Source organism: Larus michahellis, chromosome 1, assembly GCF_964199755.1.
Source record: "Larus michahellis chromosome 1, bLarMic1.1, whole genome shotgun sequence".
NCBI classification, from domain to species: domain Eukaryota; kingdom Metazoa; phylum Chordata; class Aves; order Charadriiformes; family Laridae; genus Larus; species Larus michahellis.
In genome coordinates, this window is record NC_133896.1 from 87,876,636 (window position 1) to 87,902,935 (window position 26,300).

The window sequence follows — 26,300 nt, forward strand, 5'->3', positions numbered from 1 at the left end:
AGTAGAAATCAAGGGTTTGAAAAAGTAAGACATTTACAGGCAATGACTCTGAACCTGCAAATACTTGCATATGAGGTAATTTAAGTTTAAATGAGGTATGTCCATTAACTTCAGGCAAGTTCACTAGGTTTTATCTTGAATTTTAAAAAAAAAAAAAAAACCACCAACCAAAACACAAGCGAACTGCAGGAATTAAAAGGACATATTGTTTAAAACCCAAATTACAGTTAATTGAAATGTTCCAATGATCTTCCGAGTGAGATTAAAAAAAAAACCCACAAGTCAGTCACTATGTTTACAATCTGCACACTTCAACACCACACTTCCACGGACTGGCAAACAAAATGAGCCGCAAATCAGGTAAAAGAAATATGACAACTATTATTGTTACTGTAAAAGTTGAAGAAATGTAGAAAAAGAGAAATGTATCTTATCCAGGTTAACAACTGAAAATAGCACAAATCGTGTGGGAGACACTTACCAATGTTTAACTCCTAGTGTTATCTAAACTCAGTTCTTTGTGCCCGGGTGCTTTTACAAACTTGCCAGCAGAACAGACACTAGGATCACCAGCAGGTAGCTCCTGCTCATGTTTAAATGGGCACAAGCTGCAACTTATTCACCTTCTAAGGTGGTCCCTTGAGGCCAGGACTGAGGCACATGTCAGGGCCGTAGACAAAGGATTTAAATTCCCAGGATTATCAGTCAGGCATCTTCCAAGTGAACTACAGTGTTCATTTTATGAAGTGTCAGAGATGTTAGTCCCAATTCTGCAGCTGAAAAGCTATGTTATGATATAATCTTTCCCAAGTTACCCATATGGGAGGCAAGCCATTCTGAATCACACAAAAGTGGTTTGCCTGCAGGGCACCAATTATTTACGACATGTAGCTTCACATCCAGTAGAAGAATATGCATAATTTACTCATCTCCTTGACGTCTTTTGGGTTGGACAGTGTCTAAGCACAGAGATAAGATACTGTTCTTATGGGCATTTGCCAGAGGGTGACTGGAGGGGAGAAATCCTCCATTGTGGAAGATGGGAACTTCAGCCAAAAGAATAAAATACAGGAACTGGACTTCCTTACACAATCTGTCATGACAGCATTTGGAAAATGCAGTACCACTGCATGCACATTCTTACAGTAGCCGTCTTGCCATTTTCTCTGTGCACTTTGCACTGACTGTTGCGCCTACCTTGCTGACGCCTCCAACTACCCCTTAGGCAGTCTCTCATGCTGGGTTGTTGGATGCACCAGGCAATGTGGATGAACAACAGAACGCAGCAGAAGCAGCTTTCTTAATATGAGACCCGGCCTTCAAAAGCTTACATTTTAAGAGAGAGGAAGTGATAAACTGAGAATACGGGGGACAAAAAAAAAAAAAAAAAAAATGACCACTATACCTAACCGCAGTGCTACTTAGATGCCAAAAGAGAATAGAAAGAAGGGACTGAAATAAAAAGCACATGAGGAATCATCAATAGAGAGAGAAGGGTTTAAATGAAGAGCAACTTGAACAAACATCCCAGGAAATATACATGCTAGGGAACAATCCTGCACTGGCATCCACCAGTGAAACAGCCCCCTGTCTTTTAATAGCAGTTTATATTTATTTTCACATTCAAGCAGCCCAGAACTGAAAATCAAAAATGGCAAAGCAGTAACAACTGTAAGGCACTTTTCCGACTGAGTTCTTTAGACCTTGTGAGGAAACATGCTGCATTTCTCCTTCATTAAAAAAATTCTGTCTAAAGGCTGGATCCAGGTGGGGTAGTAACAGAGGAGAGAAATCAAGAAAAAACAATAATTACGTACCAGATCAAAGCCTTAATAGGCAAACAAGACTGAGAATATCAATGCATTCTCCTCTTTCAGCACATCTCCACCATGATTAAGTGAAAAGACAACTGCCAAACTGTAAGTTACATAAACTGAATATTTGCACTGAAGACTACATTTGAGTATATAAAACAATAAAATACCAAAGAAATCAAATCATATATAAGCAGAATCTCACTCATCAGCTCCAATGGTAAGAATAAATTTCAGAATAGTAAAGTATGCAAGCTGACGAAGGTACATGAACAAACAGATGAATAAAGGCCGATACCTAGCAGGTCTTTCTGAGGTCTGATTTAAGGCATTTCACGAGTGCCAGGAAGTAACATGAAGTTCTCCCAACGGACTGTGAGAAACATGCTACCACCCTCCCCGGCTCTGCTCCTGGGATGAGAAGCAGACTTGCTGTGCTCCTAAAATACAAGTCCGCATAAAATGGAGCACTTGCATAAAAGAATACCTCCTAAAAAAAAAAAAAAAGTTATTTTCAAAGAGTGACAGTTCTCAATCATGCAAAGTGCCACACAGAGAAAAAGTACTCTCAAAAAATTTTTTTTATGTATTAGCCTTGGGAATAATCCTGTAACCATCATCTTTATGTCCTTCAACACAAAAACACTGCTAAACCCCACAGCAAATGATGTTCTCCTATTATCATATCCATTCATGCTTACATAATATCTAAGACATCCCCATTATCTTATGAACTCTATCATCATTATGGCATTTATCATTATTGACTACTGTAGCTGAAGCTGCAAAATGGTTTCAATAACGTTTTCACTCACTCAAAAACTCTTTTCTGTATGTAGGTTTTCCATTGTAAATTCGGTCATGAATATGCATGATTTCCCTTGTTCGCATGCTGTGTGAGGCTAAGACCTTTGGATGGCTGTATGCAGACCTAGACAGACTTAAGTGTCAGCAGAGATTAAAGCTAGTCCCCAGCTAATATTCACATTACCCTCTTGCTCCTCTCCAAAGATAGAGACACAGAGAGAAAATTAAACATATTCCAGAGTCTCTAATCCTACCAACACTTTAAGCACTTTATTGTATGCTCAGCTTTAGAAAGAGAGCTTCTAAAGTTTCCATAGTTACTACAAATAAGAGCATGAGCCTGTTTGTTGTGAAAGTGCAGAAAAGAAAAGAAATGCAGCAAGCACAGTAGATCAGATCGCGCAGACTTGTCTGGATTTTTCCAAGAGGACACGCCGCACTCTCAAATTAATTAATCTTATAGACAAGAAGTGAAGATTACAATATCTCTGTCACAGTGCAGAAGGCATACAAAAGAAAAAAATTTTGCTTTCGTTTTGCAGGAGCTTCATTACTAGACTAGGGAATGAAAGTAAACATTTGTACGCGTTTATAGCAATTCTTTTTCAATATCCATCAATACTGTATGCTATGGGATTCTATGGTAATTTTCACTTCTATAAACAACAACAAAACTGAATCAACTTGCCTTGTGTTCCATACTTGTGTAACATCTTCATACAGCAATTTAAAATTTATCATCTAAATTCCTTTGGGTCGTAGCTTCAATTGTCAGGGAGGGGGGCATACAGGGAGAAAGGAAGAGAGCTAGAGAAAATGTACTGGCAACCTGCCCTAGAGGATGAAAAATTTTACTATCTGGAATCAAAATAAAGCACGAAAATCTATGCCACTAAATGCTGTGGAACTTTTGCCATTGACTGCAAAGGAACTTTACACGATTCTCTTGTTTCTTTTAATATGGATTCTGCTACAAGAGGTTGCTAGAGCTAATGCTAGCAATAGCACAGTGACTATTTTATAAGTTTAATGGTGTGTGAAAACACAACCACATACTGTCAGGAGTCGCTAACCAATACCATATTGCAATGCATTACTGGAGCGGACGACTTACAAACCATTTCCCAAAGAGAGTATTCCAGCTTTTAATTCTCATATTAGGAGGCCCAATTTGGACTAAATGTTATTGGCAAGTCTATCGCAGCCATCAGGATCCCTATGAATTGTTGTATAAAACAATTTGGATTCTATGGATGAAAGATAGTAGACATAATTATTAATGAGTTTTGAATCTGATGAGGTAGATATACAGCAATGCATAAGTAATCTTGAAAGTATGTTGCTTGAAAAAGGCAAGTAGTGAGTTTTAGAAGTTAAGTATTATCATTAACTAATATAGGATACTGAAAAGTGGTGACAAGGAGAATGAAATACATACATCTGCTTTCTTAAGTCTCCTTAATAGTTATTAATACTAAGGAATTTCTAAATGTAACATCCTTGGTGGAGAGTCTGATTTACTACATACTGTAGATACTTCTTTTTTTAGTTAGAACATTTCCTGCACTACAGTTGATTTTCAATGATTAAGTGATTAATTAGGAAACCTTCTTTCTTAAGAGTCATTTGGCCTAATGAGAAAAAGAGGATACTCTTTGCCCAATTCCACTACCTCATTTAAATCAGATTTTTGACTATTTAAATATCAACTACATTTTAATCAAATAGATTAAATATTTAAACAAACAGATGATCTCCAGAGGTCCCTTCCAACCCCTACCATTCTGTGATAGGAAGAGATATAAAACCTTACCGAGAAAGACAAACCGCATGGATTGGAACCCTAGTCAAATGGGCTGTTTATGCAACAGCTAAAGCCACCCAACTTCTCCAAGAGCTTTTATTGGAACAGGTCTATAGAGCTAGAAACCAGAGATACTGAAAATACAATTCTTGTAAATTATATTTCTTTATGGTCTTCAACAAGTAATCCAATTATCACTGAAACTTCTGTAGACAGGAATGAAATACTAAAGTGTCACGTTAGAAGAATCACTTCCACTTACAGACCTGACTGGACCACACTGAAAAGACATAAACCATTTCCCCTTCAAGTCTTTCAGTCCTTTTAAGTACTTTTGTTTCACAGCAACACGAAGATAATTCTTCTCCCCATTAAAAGAGGTCTCTAGGCAGCCACTGCAACTGTTAATCACGGGTTGGACCAATGCACTGTGACTGACCACACGTAGTAGACAGTCAGGATTTTGGTCCTTCACAGTCAGCCAAACTGCTTACAAAGCTCTACAAATTTCTTCCTGTTGGGGGTTTTAGTAGTTGTATGAAGTCCTAGAAGCTGTATACAATAATAGCAATTCGTTACAACTCCTTTACACGATAATAGCAATTCCTTACAACTCCTTTACCTTTTTTACATAACTTGTGCTTAAGACATTATCAAAAAACTAGTCACAGAAAATGTAAAGAACAAAAGGTTTTTATCATAATTTATTTACTTATTTTAAAGAAGCTAATTCATATTTATACCTGATGTTAAATTATAAGCATCAGAAAATTTCAGGAATTTAACCTATACAAACTTAAATTACTCTGCCTAGAAGTTAGAATAAATAGGTCTAAAATATTTCACTCGCCTGTATTTTTATTCCATAGCAGTTACCAGCTATGATTGCAGTCACTGCATTCTGGGTTTAAAAGACAGAAACAGGCAGTGCTGTATCAGCTGGAAATGTCCTTCTGTCCTTCCCCTGCTTGACTTGGCTCTTGCAGAGCAGACACAGCACAGCTCATTTAACCTAGAAGCTTCCAAGGTGGAGAGGCACCATTTGATGATGGAAGAGGCATTTATTCCTGATCACGCTTTTTAGGGATAAGATTTGTAACGCTGGGGAAGCTAAAGCAGAGGTTCATTTCTGCTACAAGTAACTCTCACCTGGTCCAAGAGATCAGTAGGAAGGCTGGACCATCCACCGCCAAACAAGCTTCAACCTCCACCACTACGTGGCAGCAAAACTTCACTGGAAATGCATGAACTAAGATTCCTGCAGCCAGCCCTTTCTACTCCTTACTGGGACAGGAAGACCAGGGTGGGCTGCTCATGCTTACTGCAAGCACTCTCCATACAAATTTGCTTCCACAAAATATTTTGGTAAAGGCAGCAAGCCCATCCCCAATAACCTGAACAGCTCTGTAGAAGACCATTGCTTTGCCAGAGAAAGATCTCAAAAGATACCATCTCATAATAGACAAATGGGCAAAACTACTCAGTTTAAAGTAATCAAAATGGTTTCAATACTAAGGCAACATTCTCTGCAATTCACAGCCTACAGAAATTAGGAAACATCCATAGCAGAGAACAATTGTACATGAAATACTTTTTCCAGTGCCCAAGCTTTCACTAACCTCCCACACCAGTAATTATCTCTTCCTCTAGCAGACAAACACCATCTTTCTGACTACCTGTATTTATACCCGTCTCTGAACATCCTTACCTATCATCTGTAATGATGAATCGACTTCTTAAAGTGTGCCTTGTGGGAGAGAGGTTTCTTTAAAATGGGACTGATATCTACTGTATAATCCAGACAGGCATGTTGTATCTTATGTATAACTTTCAGTGAAAGTTCACCCATTAAAGTATTTATGGCCAACAAATACACTTTAGGACCAGAATGGACAATTATACCTCTTTTTCCCAACAGTTCTGCACAGAACACAGACGACCAAAAGTCAGTCACTCTTGAAATCAATTCTGTTTCACGTACAAGATATTTTCAACACCTTTTTCTGAAAGACACCCAATCTTGACCAGATTTCACTGTGTCCCTAAATAAACTGTTCCAGTGGCTAAACTCATTACAGCCCGTGATTTTTTTCTGGTTTAGATTTGTCTAGAATTATTTCCAAACACTGATTTTCATTATAGATTTTTTAAAAAGTAATTCACAGGTGATAATCAAGGCACTCAGTAAGCATCTTTTGCATGAACTAAAGACAGAAACTAAGGAGATATGCCAAGCGTTGCATAATTCTTGTACCTCTTTCTTCCATTCATAATTTTCAGCATCCCTTTTGAAGCATCGGCATCAGAGCTACATAACAAATTGTGCCAAAATTTGCTATATGGCTGATTACAGGTGCAATGCAGTTGCCTATTCGTTCTGCCTATTCACTATTTCACTATTCAGAAAAAGTGAAAAATAAAACCTCAGAGTATTCAGTTTCCCTCTCACTCCTAGCTACAAGGAATGCCACAAGTAGAGCCCAAATTCTCCAGGTCATTCAGAAACACATTTTCAGCACTGTCCAATTCTGACACCCAGACCCAAATCATAAGGCTCATTCTTAGTTCCAAAGCTTGACTACATTTAACTACATATTCTTCAGTGATGTCCAGCTAAACGGTACCCAACGTTCATTAAAGAGCTGCTTACTACTTCAGAAATGTGGGTTACTAAGACATGCCTTACCTAGAGCAATGTGGGGATTTTTCTCCCCAGATCACTAGTATTTCTAGGTTAACAGATTACACAAGACACCAATGAACAGTATTATATACCCAGACTGCTAGTAGTCTTTAATGCCTGCCAGCTAAATGACATTTAATCGATATTGTGTGTGCCACCTTTCATGTTCTGTGGGACTTAAAAGCACAGTGCCAACACACCTTAGCATACTATGAAATTAAACACAAAATTTCAGTCAAGTACTCCAGAGCTACAAAACCCATACTACATGTTTAGCTATGTCAGGCTATTTTTATTATATTGTCTCTTATGCCAAAACTTACAGAACTTTAAAAAAAATTAAGCCATAATCTCTAGTTTGTTTTACTTTTTCCTATACTCAAACTTGTAATTCTAGCCTAAAACCATGAATATGACACATTCATTTTTGCTGCTTAGGCTGCCAATTTTCAAAAAAATTACGACTTACATTTTTAATAGAAACCCATAATTTATGAGTAACTATAAATCATCTGGTTTTAAAACAGAAAGAATCACACTCTTGATCAATCTCAAGCTAATGCTCCACAGTTACAATATTCTATTCTTCCAGTCCCTTCTATTACACTAATCCTATTTTAAGAATTCATGAAATCTGTTAGTTATCTGTAAGAGGTACTGGAGAGTTAGCAGGTTGTTACATTAAAAAGAAAAAGCTTCAATTGCTGTTACCTAACTGTTAAAAATGCCTTATCTTATCTTATTTTCCCAGGTACAGAAAAAAAAAAAAGGCAAAATTCCATTAAGTTGAAACTCGTGTATCAAATTACTATTAAAACCTACCACAACATTGAGATGTAAGGCACTAAAGCATAGGGGGATAGCAATTGTGTTCACAAACTGATTAAATATCAGGCAGACCGTAGTCATTTTGAATTTCCTTGGACATGTAAAGAAAAAAGCTCCACCTACACACAGAAACATATTAATGTCCATTTATATGCATACATATGGAAATAAACAGCCCTTCTAAAATGCTGTAAATGAAAGGTACAGAAGTCAAATAAAACTTTCAAAAATTTGGCACTAGTCTCAAAAACCCAACCTAGTTAATACCTGAGATGTCGTCAAGCTAATTATAATTTATCCCTCTAAGGCAGACGACAAGATAAGCTGAGTCACAATTTGGACAGAAGCTCTTTTTCTATTTATAATCTGTGGAGATTAATCTATTTATATAGATTCAACAAGGATCTGTATGCCAGTTTATCTATCAGCACAGTGCTTGAGTATTTTATTGATTCAGGGTTTCTGAATAACTTACACGGCATAACTCCCATGCTTGCTGCTTTTGGTAATTTCAAACATCCCTTTATGACAAATAATCAAAACAAGGAAGGTAAATGAATCTCCAGTTCCAGTCTCATAGACATCAGATGATGTCCAGTGTGCATCCAAAAATAACAACAGCTAAATAAATGGGTGCTTTGAAAGATGCAACTGAATTATAACCAACTAAGGTTTTTCTCCCATGTTTTGCAAAATAGCCATTAGCCACAATTGTATCTGCTACAATTTCAGGAAATGGTTGCATCTCCTTGAAGAAATCTCAGAACACCAAGAGACAAGAACAAATGAACAAGGTCAGCGGAATGGACTGCAGAATATCCTTAGTAAGAAAGAAATGGTTAGACTTTGGAAACCATTTTGGAAATAGAAAAACAAACTCTAACAAAGATCTGGAGAAATGAGAGAAAATGATTTAAGGATCAGGAAGGAGCTACATAGGACAATGCATTCACCAGCTGAAGTTACAGATTGTTTTAATAATAAAGCCTGAAAATAGGACAACAGAAAAATGTCAGAATAAAGATATTATGCAAAGCATTGGCTATATGACATCTGAATATTCTTTGGAGGCATGCAACATCAAGACAGACTGAAATATGATAAGGCGGTTGTAGAAGGCATTCCATTCTCAACAATATTTTTGAACCACTCCTAGCTTTATTTAAAAAAAACAAAAACGTTTGGGTCTCAAATTTCTAGTGCTCTGTCTCAGCCCAGAGGGGAATTTTTCAAAAGAAAGTCTACAGAAAAATCAAGCAAGCTGTTTGAGCTATAAAAGCAGTGAAATATTATATTTTCTCTGTTTCTTTTTTTTTCCTTTTTTTTTTTTTTTTCTTCAGTGCTCCTGGTAACTAAAGATCCGCTTTCTTTCAAGAATTCAAGCCTGTCATGGATTTAAATCCACCAAGAGGATTAGGGCAGAGGACAAATATGACAATATTTGGTTTAGAAATAGAGTTATTAACTTTAATTCCTCACTTTCACATGCATGAGTTAGTGCCTACAGAGATTACTCTTCTCAAGGGATTAGAAATATTATAATGTAACATTTGAAAGAGACTTCTTGCATTCTGTACAGCTCTGTCAAACTTTCTTCATCTCTAAGAGGGACCCTGTACATCTCACAGGTTTCTTAATGATGGTAGTTGTATGTACTGGAGCTGCGTAGAAGTGAGATACTGAAGAACAGACTTAATATTTACATCTCTGCAAATCTGCTTCAGTAATTTATATACTCTCAAGGAAATTAATATTCCTCTGGCCATGAACTCTGAATTTCAGTATTTTAATCATTCTGCAGCTGCACTAAATAAATTGCATCCTGAAATTATGGAACCAGCAACCTGAAATCTACCATTAGAAACTACAAATTTGTTAAATGTCCAAACACAAAACTTAATCCGTGGTCATTTATGGAAGAAAAAAAAAGAGACAGCGCTTTCATTTCCCAGAGCACCTTTTCCTGTGCTGCACACTGCGTTCCTCTTGTGGTCTTAGTCTTTTTCATGTTACGGAGAACTTTGCATTTGACACGAGAAAATTAGTTTTTGGGGAACAGTGTGGGTTATGATATAGGTAGTAGATGCAGAACATCTCACAAGAAAACGTCACATTTTTGTTTTCATTCTAAAGTAAACATTTTCTTAGAACAAACATTTCAGAAGCGCTGTTTTGAGTCATAAGTTAGATCTAGCAAATATCATGCTTAATCCTGATGTGGTAGGTTTTTTTTTCTTGATTCTTCACTTTTAGGTGAGTTTTGTTCCAAAGAGTTTGCAACATACAGAAAAGATAAACAATGGGTTCAGGCATGGCAGTTGTATTATCCCAACTCTTCAGATGCGAAGCCACTGTCAAGAGTAATTTACAATAGGATTAGGTTACACAAATGCCTCCTGTACCCTACCCAACAGGGACTGCGTACCTAGTTCCTCCCCCTGCAGAGCTTTACAATAATTACCCTTTGGAGACTTTTCTCAATATCATCTAGAAAAATCCTACTTAGAATGAAATCCAGACCTCTTCAGTCCATTAACAGTTCTGCAAAAAAAAACCCAGTTACTTCCAACGCTTCTTTCAAGAGTGTAAAAATGCCCTGATGCAGAATGGCAGAAATAGGCACTGGCGGTGGGCAGATGACTTCCCCAAATAAAACCAAAAGCAGTGTTTGGGAATAGCTGTGTTTCCCCCTTTCACCGTGAAAAACAACAAGAAGGTTGAAGACTCTTGGGAATCATTTAGGAAACTGGCCCACCACTGCAGCTAAAAAAAACCCTTATCATACAACACTGAGGGATTCCCTGGTGAGCCACATAGCTCCATCAGTATCTAACAAAATATAGCTATAAGGAATTCACAGCAACTTGCAGGAACGGGATAGGATTTGGTCTGCTGAATAAGGTGAAAGAAATAAGACCCTCTCAGAGACTGTTCTTGCTCAATGAATAACCACACTTGTACCTGTTCCAGTTTCTAGTCTGACCAGTCCATCTGAATATAATTGTAAGACATAAAGAAGGAGCTAAGGTTTGTGCATATGCCACAAACAGAAATCCTCCACACTCCCCAGGGTTTTCGAGAAGAATTCTCAGCGTGTAGGAGTTGAATTGGACTGAACTGGAGTATGGCAGTACAGCGACTTCTTCTTGCTTGACCATTTTTTTCATTCTAGTTCCAGCTATGGTAGTTGGCTGCCACTCAGTTGATATCTTGTGTTGGTTTTGTCACTAGGAACCTAAAGGTTCAGGCCAACAAATTTCTGCTCTTTACCTGTGCTAACAAGTCTCATTCTTCCACTGCCAACCTCTACCACTGCTAGGTTGCTAAAAGCTTACTATCTACTTTTTTGTTAAAGTCATAGTGACAATCAGTACTGCTTTACAGAAAATAATCTTCTAATAGTGTTCTGTCTCCGAGGATAAGGGCTGCAGCAGCAGCAGCCTGCAATAATGCAAAACTTAAGCCATCTACCAAAGAATACACTTCTATTCAGCCTAGGTAGACTTCAAACTTACTTGAGCAGCAAGGCAAGTGTCAAAGGGATGAGGAAAAGCGCAATTTTTCCCAGGCGAACAGAACTTGACTGGGCATGAGGAAGTCATTACTGCTTTCATCAGTAGTCTTGGTCTTTTGCATTGACCATATCCACTGAAATAACATGATTTTATGTATGCTTATGGAAATATAGAACCAAATAGGTCACCTCAAACTACTAAATGCATTGGCAGTGCCTAAAGTGAGCTTTCCAAAGAAAGGCAGCCATTACTAATGTAACATTATGCTGTATTTTCTTGCCAACATACATGAGAGAGATAGCCACATTTACGTGAAAATGCTCAACTCTATCATGGTTTACTCTAAAAAGTTAACTCACACTCCTATTTTTGCTTTCTACTGGCTTCTATTCAGCTGTGAGGCTTTTTTACAGTATGTGGCCTATTTTAGGTTGCACTCTGTAACTTAGAAATAAAATGTCTGTCAGCTCCCCCCAAAGTCTTTGATGGCATCTCGCAAAAACAAACTGCCATTGTTGTAGACCATTGCAACTTGATTTCTTCTAGCTTTAGCCAGAAGTTTCATGAACCACAATTATACTTGCTGCTGCCATGAAGTCAGAAGTATTTTCAATCTACCTCTCAGATGACTTTCAAACCGAATATAATAGAAGAAGCTTAGGGAAGGAGTATCTGAAAATTAACTTATATTTTCTACATTTTCATCGATTATTCCAACTAACGGGCCTGTGTATGGATATCGACAGCAACCACAGGTTTTGCTTTCACAAATGCTGAAAATTCTTACTCTTAAAACATAGCCAGCTGGGTGTATACTCATATATATAAACATATATATATGTGTGTGTATACACACACATACACACTACACAGCAGGATATTTTTTCTTCAAGTATGACTCCCCCTTTCTGCTAACAGAAAAACATGCCTGATTAGGGGTTAATATAATATGGGCACTTGCATACGGTCATTCCAATTAAATTCAGACATTCACAAAACCAATTTATCAAGAGACCTACTAGAAGAATCTCAAAAGGGTAAGACTGTCAAGCATCCTGAAAAAACAAGAATATTCCATCTTCAAAACTGCATTTAACTTCTGATTTTCAAGTTTTATCAGTTTAACTAACAGCTATTACGTTTTAGTACTTTGGATAATACGTTTTTTTTCCTAAATTAGTAACAAATATTTTTAAGGACAGCCATTAAATTAAAAAAAAAACAACCAAAAAAACCCAACACCCCCTCCACCCTCCCCCCCAAAGCAGAGAAGGCACATCTTTGTGTGTTACCCATGACCCTAAATGTTAGGGAGGAGCATAAAACCAGACAATTTAGTTAAGGTAAACTGCAAAGCCTTCAATAATAAACAGGCTAGTTTATTTAAAGTCTTCCATAAGCACCTTTTTTGTACGGTTAGGGTCAATAGTCTTTTGATCAGAATGGGCTGGCCTCCCTTCTTATGTTTGCCTTAAGCCAGCGGAATCTGTGAAAGGTCAGAAATGAAGCTGAAAGGAGCAGTAAGTGATTAGCATAAGGTAAAAGACAAGAACAAAAAGAAGGGCTCTTGTCTGATGCTACAGCCTGTCAGAGATGAGGAAGATGGTGGCTCAGAGAGCAAAATAGAAGAGATTTTCATTTAGAACACCTTTTCAACCCAAGTAACCTGAAAAGCAGGATCTGGAGTAAATTTTTTAGTGGTATTACTCAGAGAGGCATCTCCAACCCCCTCTGCTATTCTGTGGCAGGATAATTTATTTGTTTTTAAATACCAGTTACGTAAGTAAAGCACGACACTCCCAACTTTTCAGAAGCAGAACAAGAAACTGCATTTTCAAAACCAGAAATTTATCTCATGAAAGAACCTTTCCTTAATGCAAAGGCAAACAAGTCCACTTGCATTTTGAAGCACCCTTTTTTCTTTTGAATACAGAAGGACCGTTATGATTAGGATACAGCCAATCCAACATGGAAGATTTAAAGGGTATACGAAAAGTTAAAGTGACATTCAGCCTCCTCTGAACTTTAACTCTTCAGACCCCAAGATCTGTAATGAACTGTATCTCCGCAGTCTCACTCTACCTTTTACCCTGTGCTGAAAGACTGATTGCTACAGTTGAAAATCTGGCATCTTTCAGCCTTTCTCCATTGAATTTACTTGGAACCATGCAAAGTTATAGTAGCTGAAAATTTAAAATACCATTTCAAATAATCTTTGCAAGAGGTACAGAAAATTTGTTCTTAACTGTCCATAATCATCTTCATGTCTGTTACTAACAAGGGTGGGGGTTTTTTGTTACTTTTACTCAGGAAATATCCATAAGGAAAAAGTACCATTTGTTAGTATAGTTGAAGACGACACAAGTCTGCCTGAGATGTAATTAGACAAGGTAACAGTTCTCCCAAAATGGGCACTGAAAGATGAATTCAAACCTAAAAAGCTAAAGCAATGCAAACACGTCAGCTGAACTTCAGCTAGCAATCTCATAAGCGATGAGCCTCCTGATATTTTTACGCACATTACGAAACTGTTCAGAACCTCAAAGGATGCAATTTTAAGGTAATGACAGGTTTACAAAGGAATTTATTTTGGGATAAGAGCAGACCCATTTCCTCTTTCAGTATGCTTCCATACGCTACAAATAAAAAGATTTATCAAAGGATTTCTCCTCTGAAAGGTAATAAAAAGCTCTTTTAACATCTAACATGGCAGTCCAGCTTCTCCTGATTAATTGCATACTTTAGGGAAACTATTTTTTTTCCCATCCAGAAAAAAAATCCCATCATTTTTACCACAAAAGTTACATTTTTCTTTGGAAAATTTTGTATGTGTAATTTGGAGGCAGGACTTAGTTACTAAAATGTAAGAAATCAGTATATCAATTCTGTTTTCAATAGAAAATATAATGACATCTTATCTGTCGACCTTGGGTGTCTCCAAAAAGATAAAGCTCAAAGAAAAATGTGTATCTACGAAGACTTTACTAAAAAAAACCTAAGACATTCTTATATAAAAGGAATCTGGATGAAACTTTTTCCAGTTAGCTTTATCCAAGGAGAAATCCGAGTAACACAGTCTGAAACCACAAAAACAGGCACTAGAAACAAGAACGTAGAGAGAAGTTTCTGGACATGACTCCCTGAAGGAACCCTGGCTGAACAGCTAGATCGAGCTTTCCCTTGCAGCTTTCTACGTCACCTTGGCAAACAGCAGCCCCACTGAGTGATCATATTTGAATTTTGGCAACTCTCTCAACACCCAGCTCAAGAGGTGCCGAAATACTTCCTTTTAATTAGTCTTCCTTGAAATGAGAAAAGTGAAGAAATATATTCACTCTGGATCATAAAGTTACAATGGGGGCAATTTTAAGATGTTCCAGTTTTAAGCAAGTAGGCTTTCAAATCTTAGTAAAAGATTCCTCTGGTTTACAAGCATCACAAAACAGATTTGTCCCAGACAGGGGTGGGTGCAGAGTGGGAGGAGAGAAACAGTAGAATCTCTTCAGAAGATTGTTATGCAATGGAGTCAGGCACCTACATGCTACTAAGGACTTGGTTTGTAGTGTCTAGAAGTAGCAGTGAAGCCGGTGAAAGTAAAGACAAATTCAAACTGCAAACTCCTCTTCTGCTTCCCTGCATAAGACATGCTGAGAACGCAGCAGATGAGGAACGTCAGAAGCAGGAGAGCAGCAGGGGAGCATTGACTTCACATAGCACAAGAACACCTGGAATAGCTCTAGGTCAAAATGATAAACAGAGCAGCAGCCAGAAGCTGTGCTCCAAAAGCTGACGCAGCAAACTGTGTCACAGCAGGCTAGTCCACCCTCTGCCCAAGCGCTACTTACTTTTTCGTCTACCTGAATACCATACACTACAGATCAGTGGTGAAAGCTCATATTAAGAGGTGTCATTATGTCTAGTAAGTCTTTATAAACCAAGTAAGCAAAGTTTTATCCTCTGGTAAGAAGTTTATAGTACAGCCATAAAATGTCAGCCTGTATCAAAAGGTGTAAGAAGTTCCACATTGCTCAAAACGCAGTAAAGGCTCCTGTGGCATTTTATTTTCATTTCATTCCAGATCGTAAATTACAACTCTACCCTTTGAAGGCCTCAAACTTTATCCTCTTTTATTAACAGCTAAAATGAAGGATTAATCCTAGAAAGAAATTCTGAAAGTCGTTGCACAGCTGTGCTTTCCAGCAAAGGAAGAGTAACTTGGGATTGAAATTCCTTACTAGGTTTTCTCAGACCTGATCTTCTGCTTAGGGAAAGGTAACTTTCCCTGCCCTTCCCACCGCATCCAGGAGTGCCCCTTACCAGAATCGGACTGCGGAAATAAAACTCTGCTACTCAGTGCACTGTCAAGAGACACACCGTCAGACACACTATTGCAATTATAGGAATAGTGATGAATGTAAAAACCTTGCATATAAAGCAACCAAGTGAGTAACTCAGAGGATACTTAACACCCTCCACCCAGCTTGGTAACATTTTGCTATCACCTGTCCCCACATTATTTCATCCTTTTAAGACATATTTATATATAGATGATGTTCTACAGCACACAATTATGAGAAGAGGCAACATTTTCACAACTTTTTTTGTTTTGTTTTATGATACTTGTTAAAAAGCAAGCTTTTCTCGACAAATTGATTTAAAAAACCTGTTTCTCATGTTCAGTATAAGAAAGCTGACATTACTTTAGACAGGAAAGGCATTTGATTTCCAGATGCACTTATCAGAAACTTACAAGGAGCTAATGATTAGATGACAGAAAATAATAGCTCACCCACTGAACAGACCAGCAGGATTACTATGCAGTTCATGAAGAGACGGCTAAGTCTGCTTAACAACTGTTTATCTTCAATGTAAAGTTATTTCCCTCTAATAGTAATCTATCTTGGAAAGTCTCTGCTCTTAAATCACAGGAAAAATAATCCCAAATATGAAGCACAATGACATTTATATTAAAATCTCCCCAACATTTCAGTAATCTGCGTCATTAGTTCTCTCCATTATACACGTTTCATTACAGCTTGCTAGCCTTGTGTCTGTGCTTAGAATAAGTTCTCCAGTCAGAATTAACAAACATAGAGAATTGATGGGGTACTTATTTCAGTCTACTGAATAGATTTCAGTTGAAGGAAAAGCTCCGAGATCTGACACAATGACCAAACGTAGTCTTAATTAAGATTTCTGCCACAGTTAGCTCTCTGAATTGAACATTTGTAAACCAGTAATATTTATTATTTTAGGAAATAGAATATAACCACAGTTCAACTTACTTAGACTCCAGTTCACGAAAGCATATTTATGAGTTTGCTCACTTCTGAATCTAGCATTTAAATACAGCCTAGGCCAGGCAGACTTAGGTATAAGTGAAAGCAATGCTGGCATAAATATATTAAACCCTCACACCTTTTCTTATGAATCATATTCAATAATTAGAATTCTTTTGTAAAGGATACAAGGATTGTTGTCATCAATGCTGCAGTTGTCCAGGATCAAGGGGATGCCATCTAACTCATAAACCTAAATAAAAACAAAAGTTTAATTTAACAGATGTCTCAACAATTCTGATGACGTTTCATGCAAGAAATACATAAAAACATAACAGGGATTTTTGTTTCATCCAAAATATTAAACATATTAACAGGAATTGCAGAGTAAATCTGGTATTATCACCAGTAAGTATCAAAAAAGAGTAACGCAGGCAGACATTAATTTCACATTCTTCCTTGATTTAGCATGTGTTTTGACTGAGGTATTGTCTATGTCATGCTTCTCACACCGAGCCAGAGAAGCTATGCTTATTGGCAGCTCATGCTTGCTTCCAGAAGGAAGAACCACGAAAAACTGCTGAGTGAAAAAACAGGAAAAAAGAAAAAGTTGAAAAATATACGTACACATGCACAAGAGTCAGCATGGGGACACATGTCGTCTGTATGTTCTGTATCTATACAACCTTCAAAAGCAATGGGTTACCTGTATGTACCTAAGCACAAATTCTTTATATCAAATAAGAGCCACTGACTTTTTTCCTTGGATAAGGTGTTCATTACGTTACTAGCAAATCAGCAAAGATGAGATTGACAATTTTTTATCTTCTATATATACATATACATGTGAATTCACAGATTACGCTAATATGTTTTTGTGTGAGGATGAGGTAATAACGTATAATCCTAACAGACTCATACCTACATACACACCCACACTACCAAGAACTCAGGGCAAGCTGATGCTAACTATAAATGTGTAGCATAATTATCTTAAGAAAAGTATATTCCATAAGAAATTTATCTAGACTTCTAAGGTACGCTGTAACACCATAAATGATCATGTATGTTTATAGCTCTAGAAGGTGTCACGCATTTAAATGAAAACCTGTTCTACATTACCCGCAAAATTTCAACCTTGGAAATAACTTCTTAAGACATATAAGCATTTTTTTTTAATTACAGAAGTATTTTTAAAAAGACTTGAGAGCATAAGGATTAATTGTTTAGATTCTTATACCTGTATATTATTTACATTCTTCAAGCCACCTGGCCATGATCCTGGGCAACCTGATCTGCATTTAAGCAGGGGGTTGGACAAGAGGTTCCTCCAGAAGTCCCTTCCAACCTGAACCATTCTGTGATTCTGATAGCTAAACTGTGCTTGTCGAAATCTTAAATTCTTTAATTCCTTAAAATTAAATGTCAAACAAAAAGCTGGTGGGCAAAAGAATTTAGACAGAATGTCAGTTTAGGTTGTGGCTTGATGATTGTTGTCTCTTCCATCTTTTTTTCCCCAAAACAAGGTACGCTTTTATGTACCATGTCAAACAACAAATGATGAAGTTTACACTGCAGGATGGATCAGATTTCTGAAATGCAAGTTCTATGGTAAGAGAGGGAAGTCGGGTAGGAGGAGATTCAGATGTGAAATACAAAACAGACTATCACTCAGCATAACTGAATTCAAAGACAAATCTGAGCACATCCCTCTTACAAGTTCCTTTTCAGATAATCTTATTGCAGCGTCTCAAGCTACAACATGAGAAAGTAACAGTAACAGAAACAGGCAAGGCTTACGTATAACAAAAACAAAGAGCATCACTAGCTCTTAAGACCTGACTGGCACATCTGTGCTAACATGCATAACTATACCTACATGAAATACAGTTAATAATACAAGTTTTAAAATAGCCATTCTTTCCACAAAATTTTTGTGTTTTCTCCAGAAGTCATGCATCGTGTATGATGTCATACTTAAAGCTTGAACAAACAATGACCTTTCAGTAATACTGTACTTGCACGCGCTTGGGAAACGTTAGTTCTTTGATTTTCATGCTGCAGCCAAACTCAGATATGCCTACAATGTTACCTTTTATTTTCCATCAGTGAAATGCTGAACAGTACAAATTAATCTAGATTAAGCGCTGTCAACTGAAATAAACCATGCAATCTGTTCCAGTTCGATTCAAATGAGACGTTTGGTTAACAGAGTAAGTAAGCATTCAGGGAAAGTAAAATTTTAATTAAAATCCACACATGCTCCAAAAAGTTACTGCGGGAATATAATGAGATTCCTTCAAGGTTAAGCGGGAACAGAAGCAGCAAACCACAGCCTCAGGGATACCTTAACGTAAAAACCAGTTGCTAACTACCACTGCCTTATACACCCACTGAGAGTCTCTTGAACATCGTAGAATTAAGCTGTACATATAATTTGACCGAGTTAGGCATAGTTTTTGTAACCATGCTTTAGTATGTCACCTGTGACTTACTACAGAATGAAATGAAGCAAGGAAAAGAAACCCTACAATGTTCTCACCCAAGACAAATCTACATACTTCTCAGAGTGACTCGTGAGGTGAAGAGCTCCGATTCCTGAGCAACCACTACTAGAGAAGTTCCAGTCCATGCCCCAGCTGTTCCTGAACCACCAGCGATCCACTGAAACAGCATTTTACAGTAACCTAAAATTCATGCCAGTGTTCTGTAGTGTTCTGGGCTGCAATGTGAGACAATTCAGGAATTGCTCTGCATGTAGCAGAGCCATTTCTGCAACGATAATGCCACAGATAGTCAAAGGTAGGAACACCTGTCCCCCACCAGACTGTCCCACTTGTATGCTGAGAATCTCTCAAATCTTCTCACTCTCATCTGCCTGTAATCTCCCACACCAGCAGATTTTGTAAACATCGAGAAACCATCACCCTAGATCTCAACCTCTTACACACATTTATTGGAACTATACTGCCCAATGCGAAGAGGCTAGTGAATTTTTCCAACTAATCATTGGCCTCAGAGCTTTTCCTTCGAAAAGGAATGTCCGTGAAATGCAAAGTGCAGAGTAACGCAGCGGACTTTTTGCAGGGATCTTCTGCAGGGCTTGGGAAAGGAGTCAATATTGCACAAGCCTCAAATCTCACTTTAAATAAGGTGCAAAAGTATCCTGGGAAGAAAACCTGTAGTGGCTGGTGTGAAGCTGGCTGTAATCCATCCAGATTTTGGAAGAAATTAGACAGAAATTAAGTAATAGGACAGTTCTGGTGTCTGTCTTGTAAACATAATTACTCACATCAGCCTGTGTTACAAAAGATCACTAAATTTATTCTCCATTTACATTATTAACAATATAGCTGGTCAATAACATGGAACTGCACTGGACTGTAACAAAACCACAAGGTTATTTTATTATGAAGAACTGTAATACTTTGTTCTGAACATTTACTGAAACAGTAAATGAAGCTGCAACCTATGTGTATGCTGAAATCTTGACCACATTTAAGTTAATTACAAAGGTTACTTAAGACAACTTTAAAATAAAAAAAAAAAAAATACAGCTCTACGCTAGTGATCTCTAGTGCTTCAGTCAAGGCAGTACCAAAAATTCTGCCCTAATGTTATTATGCCAGTTTCTGAAATTGTTTTCTAAAAAGCAGAAAAATAGAATATCCAGCATGCAAAGGCAGGTATCCATCTCTGCCAGTTAAAAAAGACATCTTTCACAACACAGCTTTATATTGCCATCCCGCTTGTCTTCTGTACTTGCCTTTGAAACGTAATGAAGATTAGTATCACGCCAGTGAGAAATTTACATGTATTACACTTAAAAGAAAATGCCTTTGCCAGTGACAAAGTGACCACTAGGGTTTTTTCCTCTTTCTCTGTAGCTGGAATTTAATAATGTATTTCAATTACTTAAACCAGACACTAAACATAAGGTCATGTAGGCAGAGGTTCTGTATAAATATTAAACAAGAGTTTATGAAAGTGACCAGCCCAGACCATATATACTGCTCTCACGGACAAGGAAAAATAAAGTGTTTTATTTGGATGGTTTGGGACATGTCAGTCCTGAGGAAAAAGCTATGCTTTTTTCTCTTGATAACCAATGAAAACATTCAGACCAAAATTAAAGTTTTTATTTTATTTTACAGAATTCACATTTATTGACCAATATATAAATAAGGTCACCAGCATAATTAAGGATATCTGCCTGAACAGAACTACTTCTGATAATCTCCCAGTATTTTCTCATAAAGTTCACAGAAGTAATTATCATTAACACAATCATACACAGCAGAGCCCAGAAAAAGTACAAATTAACCATAGGCTGTTTCTTGAATCTTTCCCTCTAGCAGCAATGGAGCCAAGCTCAGGGGCAAGACTGCAAATTCTCTGAGCATGACAATGCTTGTCGCTGAATCGATGTGCATCTAGTAAAATGCAACTATAAACCTCCAGGTCTGGTGACTCTATAGCCAGTAACAGAAAACCTTGAGCAAAAATAACCTCTTCAAAGAATCATTAACACTTCAGGCATTGGAAACATTACTTAGTCAACTAAAAGAGTACTATTATGCAAAAAAAGAGTACTATTATGCAACCTTGGACTTCAGGAGGGCTAACTTTGACCACTTCAAGAAACTTCTTGGAGAGATTCCGTGGGCTAAGGCTCTGGAAAGTAAGGGGCTCAAGAGAGCTGACTGGTAGTCAAATACCACTTTCTCCAAGCTCAGGATCGGTGCATCCCTAAGAGCAAGAACTCAGACAAGGGATGCAGCAGACCTGCATGGTTGAGCAGAGAGCTTCTCAAAAAGCTCAGGTGGAAGAAGAAAGTTTACAGCACATGGAAGAGGGGACCGACCACTTGGGAAGATTACAAGAATGCCGCCAGAGGGGCATGAAATGAGGAAAGCCAAGGCCTCCTTGGAATTAAAACTGGCGAGGGATGTGAAGGTCAACAGGAAGGGTTTCTTCAAGCGTATCAGAGGCAAAAGGAAAACAAGAGAAAAATGTGGGCCCACTGTTGAATGAGCTGGATGCCCTGGTGACAGAGGATGTGGAGAAGGCAGAATTACTGAACAGCTTCTTTGCTTCGGTCTTTACGGCTCAGGCCAGACCTCAGGAGTCCCAGAATTCAGAGCTAACAGGGAAAGTCTGGATGAAGGAAGACTTCCCTTTGACTGAGGAGGATCAAGTTAGAGATCAATTAAGTAAACTGGATATTCACAAGTCCATGGATCCCGATGGGATGCACCTGAGAGTGCTGAGGGAGCTGGTGGAAGTCATTGCTGGGCCACTCTCCATCATCTTTGAAAGGTCCTGGAGAACAGGTGAGGTGCCTGGGGACTGGAGGAAAGCCAGTGTCACTCCAGTCTTCAAAAAGGGCAAGAAGGAAGACCCAGGAAACTACAGGCCGGTCAGCCTCACCTCCATCCCTGGAAAGATGATGGAACAGCTCATTCTGGGCATCATCTCAAGGCATGTGGAGGAAAAGAAAGCTATGAGAAGCAGTCAACAGAGACTCACCAAGGGGAAATCATGTCTGACTAATCTGATAGCCTTCTATGATGGCAAGACTGGATGGATAGATGAGGGGAGGGCAGTGGATGTGGTCTACCTTGACTTCAGCGAGGCGTTCGACACAGTCTCCCACAGCATCCTCATAGGGAAGCTTAGGAAGTGTGGGTTAAATGAATGGACAGTGGGGTGGATAGAAAACTGGTTGAAAGACAGACCTCAGAGGGTTGTGATTAGGGGCACAGAGTCTAGCTAGAGGTCAGCGACGAGTTGTGTTCCTCAGGGGTCAGTACTGGGCCCAGTCCTCTTCAATATATTCATCAGTGACCTGGATGAAGGGATAGAGTACACCCTCAGCAAGTCTGCCGATGTCAAAAAGCTGGGAGGGGTGGCTGACACACTGGAAGGCTGTGCTGCTGTACAGAGAGGCCTGGACAGGCTGGAGAGTTGGGCGGAGAGGAACCTTATGAAATTCAACAAGGGCAAGTGTAGGGTGCTGCACCTGGGGAGGAATAACCCCATGCACCAGTGCAGGTTGGGGGCTGACCTGCTGGAGAGCAGCTCTGTGGAAAGAGACCTGGGAGTCCTGGTGGACAACAGGGTGACCATGAGCCAGCAATGTGCCCTTGTGGCCAAGAAGGCCAATGGCATCCTGGGGTGCATCAAGAAGAGTGTGGCAAGCAAGTCGAGGGAGGTCATCCTCCCCCTCTACTCTGCCTTGGTGAGGCCGCACCTGGAGTACTGTGTCCAGTTCTGGGCTCCCTGGTTCAAGGACAGGGAACTGCTGGAGAGGGTGCAGCAAAGGCTACAAAGGTGATTAGGGGACTGGAACATCTCTCTTATGAAGAAAGGCTGAGGGGTTTGGGTCTCTTCAGTCTGGAAAAAAGACGTCTGAGGGGGGATCTTATCAATGCTTATAAATACTTAAAGGGTAGATGTCAGGAGGATGGGGCCAGGTTTTCAGTGGTGCCTAGTGACAGGACAAGAGGTAACGGGCACAAATTTGAGCATAGGAAGTTCCACCTAAATGTGTGGAGGAACTTCTTTACTTTGAGGGTGGCAGAGCACTGGAACAGGCTGCCCGGAGAGGTGGTGGAGTCTCCGTCTCTGGAGACATTCAAAACCCACCTGGACGTGTTCCTGTGCAACCTGCTCTGGCAGGGGGGTTGGACAAGATGATCTCCAGAGGTCCCTTCCAACCCCTGTCATTCTTTGATTCTGTGAAAAAGAACATTTATGCCTCTAGTCAACAACAGCTTGAACATATATTATTCTTCCACCAGAATGTAACCAGTTCTCTGTCTTCAATCGATGCAGAAGGCAGAATGAGAAATGTGTTTGTTTCAGCCACAGAAATACATCAATTTCTTAGAAGTTTTGTTTGTTCTAACTATAGATAAGCAAAAGGAAATGCAAAGTCCATGTAAGTGGACTACTAACAGTTTGAATAATCCATACTAATACCCACTCTTCCTTTTACATGTTACTGATATGTACATTGACAAATAGAAAACCAAATTTCTAGTTTAAAAAGCAGTTGGGGGCAGAAACTACAGCCTAAAAACAAGTCAAAAAACGTGAACAAGCAGGAACCATTTATATGGAAAAACTCTAGATAAGACATTCATTACACATTTCCTACCAGAGAAAACGTGTCTCCAATAACATTTAGCTCCAGAGTACTAAATTACAATTCACGTTACGTAACTTAAAAGAAAAATGGTTTCTGGGAGCAACAAAACTGGCAAACTTCACATTTTTACAGACTTGGCTCCTTCACTCTTTGCAGTGCTCCTAGTTCTGTCACACAGCTAAAAATGACGAAAAACACCCAAGTTGCAGCACATGGTTCATAGGTACAGGTGTGCTGATGGGTTGCCAAACGTCAGCCTTAGTTTGCAGTTGATCAGGGATTAAGCTGCCGCTACCCAACTTCCCCTCTCAGGAACACTACTTCAGGTTTCTCATTTAGCTATTTGCTGAGTCTCATGAGGCAAAAAGTAGGGGTAAAACAGTATTTCTGATACCCACACTTCTCTGACAAATTTGATTTAAACTGTCTACAGGATATAAAAGCTAGAGGAGGTAAAGTAAGGGAGATGGGGAAGAATAACACAGCTGGGATGGCATGACCTAAGAAAACGAACCTATTGACTATATTTTCTGTTTTCTCTTAGCACCCCAGATTACTGAATTTATTATCTTCTAACATAGTTCTCAAGAGCTGAATCATCAAGATCTTAACATCTGTCTTACATGAGACAACAGCATCCTAAGCTGTACCAACAGGAGCATAGCCATTAGATCAAGGGAAGCAATTATTCTCCTTGGTACTCATTAGACTGCAACCTACTCAAGGGGCTGAAGCTATGCCACGCAAAGAGAGGTTGAGGGTACTGGGGTTTTTTAGCTTGGGGAGGAGCACTTGGTGGCAGCCTTCCCATACCTACAAGAAGCTTACTAAGAAGACAGAGCTGCTCTCCTGGCTTGGGTCCACAGTAGTGTAAATACAGAAAATATGATCATAAAATGAAACTGAGAAGGTTCTGACTGGAGAGAATAAAAAATGTTTTACTATGAGGATATGGAGCAGGTTGCCCATAGACACTGCGGGCATTCTGAAGGTCTTCAAGACTTGTCTAGATAAAGCCCTGAGCAACCTGCTCTGAATTCAGCTTTCAGCAGAAGGTTGGAGAATGGACCTTCCGAAACCCCTTCCCGCCTGAATGACTGTGTGAGTCTAAGACCTTTCCATCTCACTCCAACAAAAACAAAAGGGCTAAGACCGTGGAAAGAAGCAGAAATCCATTCTTTTCTGCACATTAGCTCAAAACCAGATTCTTTCTACCCTACTATGACCTTTTCTTGGTTATAAAGCCATAAAAAAGTTGTCAGAAGCAATTTATCAGAGTATGTAGCAAACAGAAAGAGTTCTAGAAAAAAAGAAAGTTTCGAGGAATACAGTATGATCTATTATCTACATCCAGGAGAACGAGAAGTAATGGGCCTAACGAACAGAACATTCACATTACACATTCAGAAAATATTTTTAACAGTAATGTTTAGTCAAGCACTGCAATACTCTGAAATATGAGTCTCAAAGACTCCTGGAGCAGTCTCCAATATTGCAAGTCTCCACAAATGACCTGAAAAATCTTAACCGTGAATACTCTAACAAGTCCTGCTCTGGACAGGCGAATAGTAATGACCCTTCGAGTCCTTTCTGTCTCTAAGTCTGCATGACTTTCTCAAACAGAAAATCATACTAGAATAGATTATGCCAAAGAAAAGCGATTCAATGAAATACACATTGGGTATTTGTTGACAATCTTTGCTCATCATTAAAGATATGTTTAAGTCTTATTCCTTCTGAATGCACCACATGAGGATTACATAATGACTATGTAATGAGAAATATATCCTTCAGGCCCTGCCACCAAACAGGCTGACCAACAGGAGTCAGTTTTCCTCGAAGACGTGCTCAACAACATAGGTAACTAATAATTAGACATCTGGGTACAATCCAGCATTTTATTTGAGTAACAGAACAGCTTAATAAGAGTAGGAATATATCAACTGGTTAGGTTAACAAATTGGCTCCTCTGCAGCTATGACGGTATTGAAAAGTATTATTTCATTTTGTTCATTTGTGTGTCTTGGTTTGGGTTTTTTTTTTCCCTTTGTTTTTCTAAGCAGCAGAAGTGACAGGAGATACACAGGAGATTCTACTTCAAAGGACAAAAGAACACTTTAATCTGTTGGTGCTAGTGGATTCCTAGGTCTACTGCAGACTACAGGCACTTTGGCTTAGAATAGAGGCAGCTGTGGCTTGTGGCAATCAAGTCTATTATTGGAGTTCACCACATCCTGCAGATCTACTGAAATACTTGTGGACAGAGGCTCCTTTCTCCAGGACATCACAGCAGACTTGCTTAGCTAGTTTGAGGGCTCCAGTATGAATGACTTTGAGAGCTAAGAGAGATCTTTATGTCCATTTCAGTCAAGGCAGTGTACAGAGAATACTCTTCCACCTACTACACTGTTTAGGTA

At 38.7% G+C, this 26,300-nt stretch overlaps 1 protein-coding gene across 1 annotated transcript in view; it reads right to left on the reverse strand.

Annotated features, from left to right (window-relative positions):
• ATXN10 (ataxin 10) overlaps positions 1–26,300 on the reverse strand; it is a 109,699-nt gene that overhangs the window by 2,569 nt on the left and 80,830 nt on the right. The window contains exon 10 of the mRNA XM_074590396.1: positions 16,920–16,983. Within this exon, the coding sequence (XP_074446497.1) occupies positions 16,920–16,983 (64 nt within the window). The remainder of the gene's footprint in view (positions 1–16,919; positions 16,984–26,300) is intronic.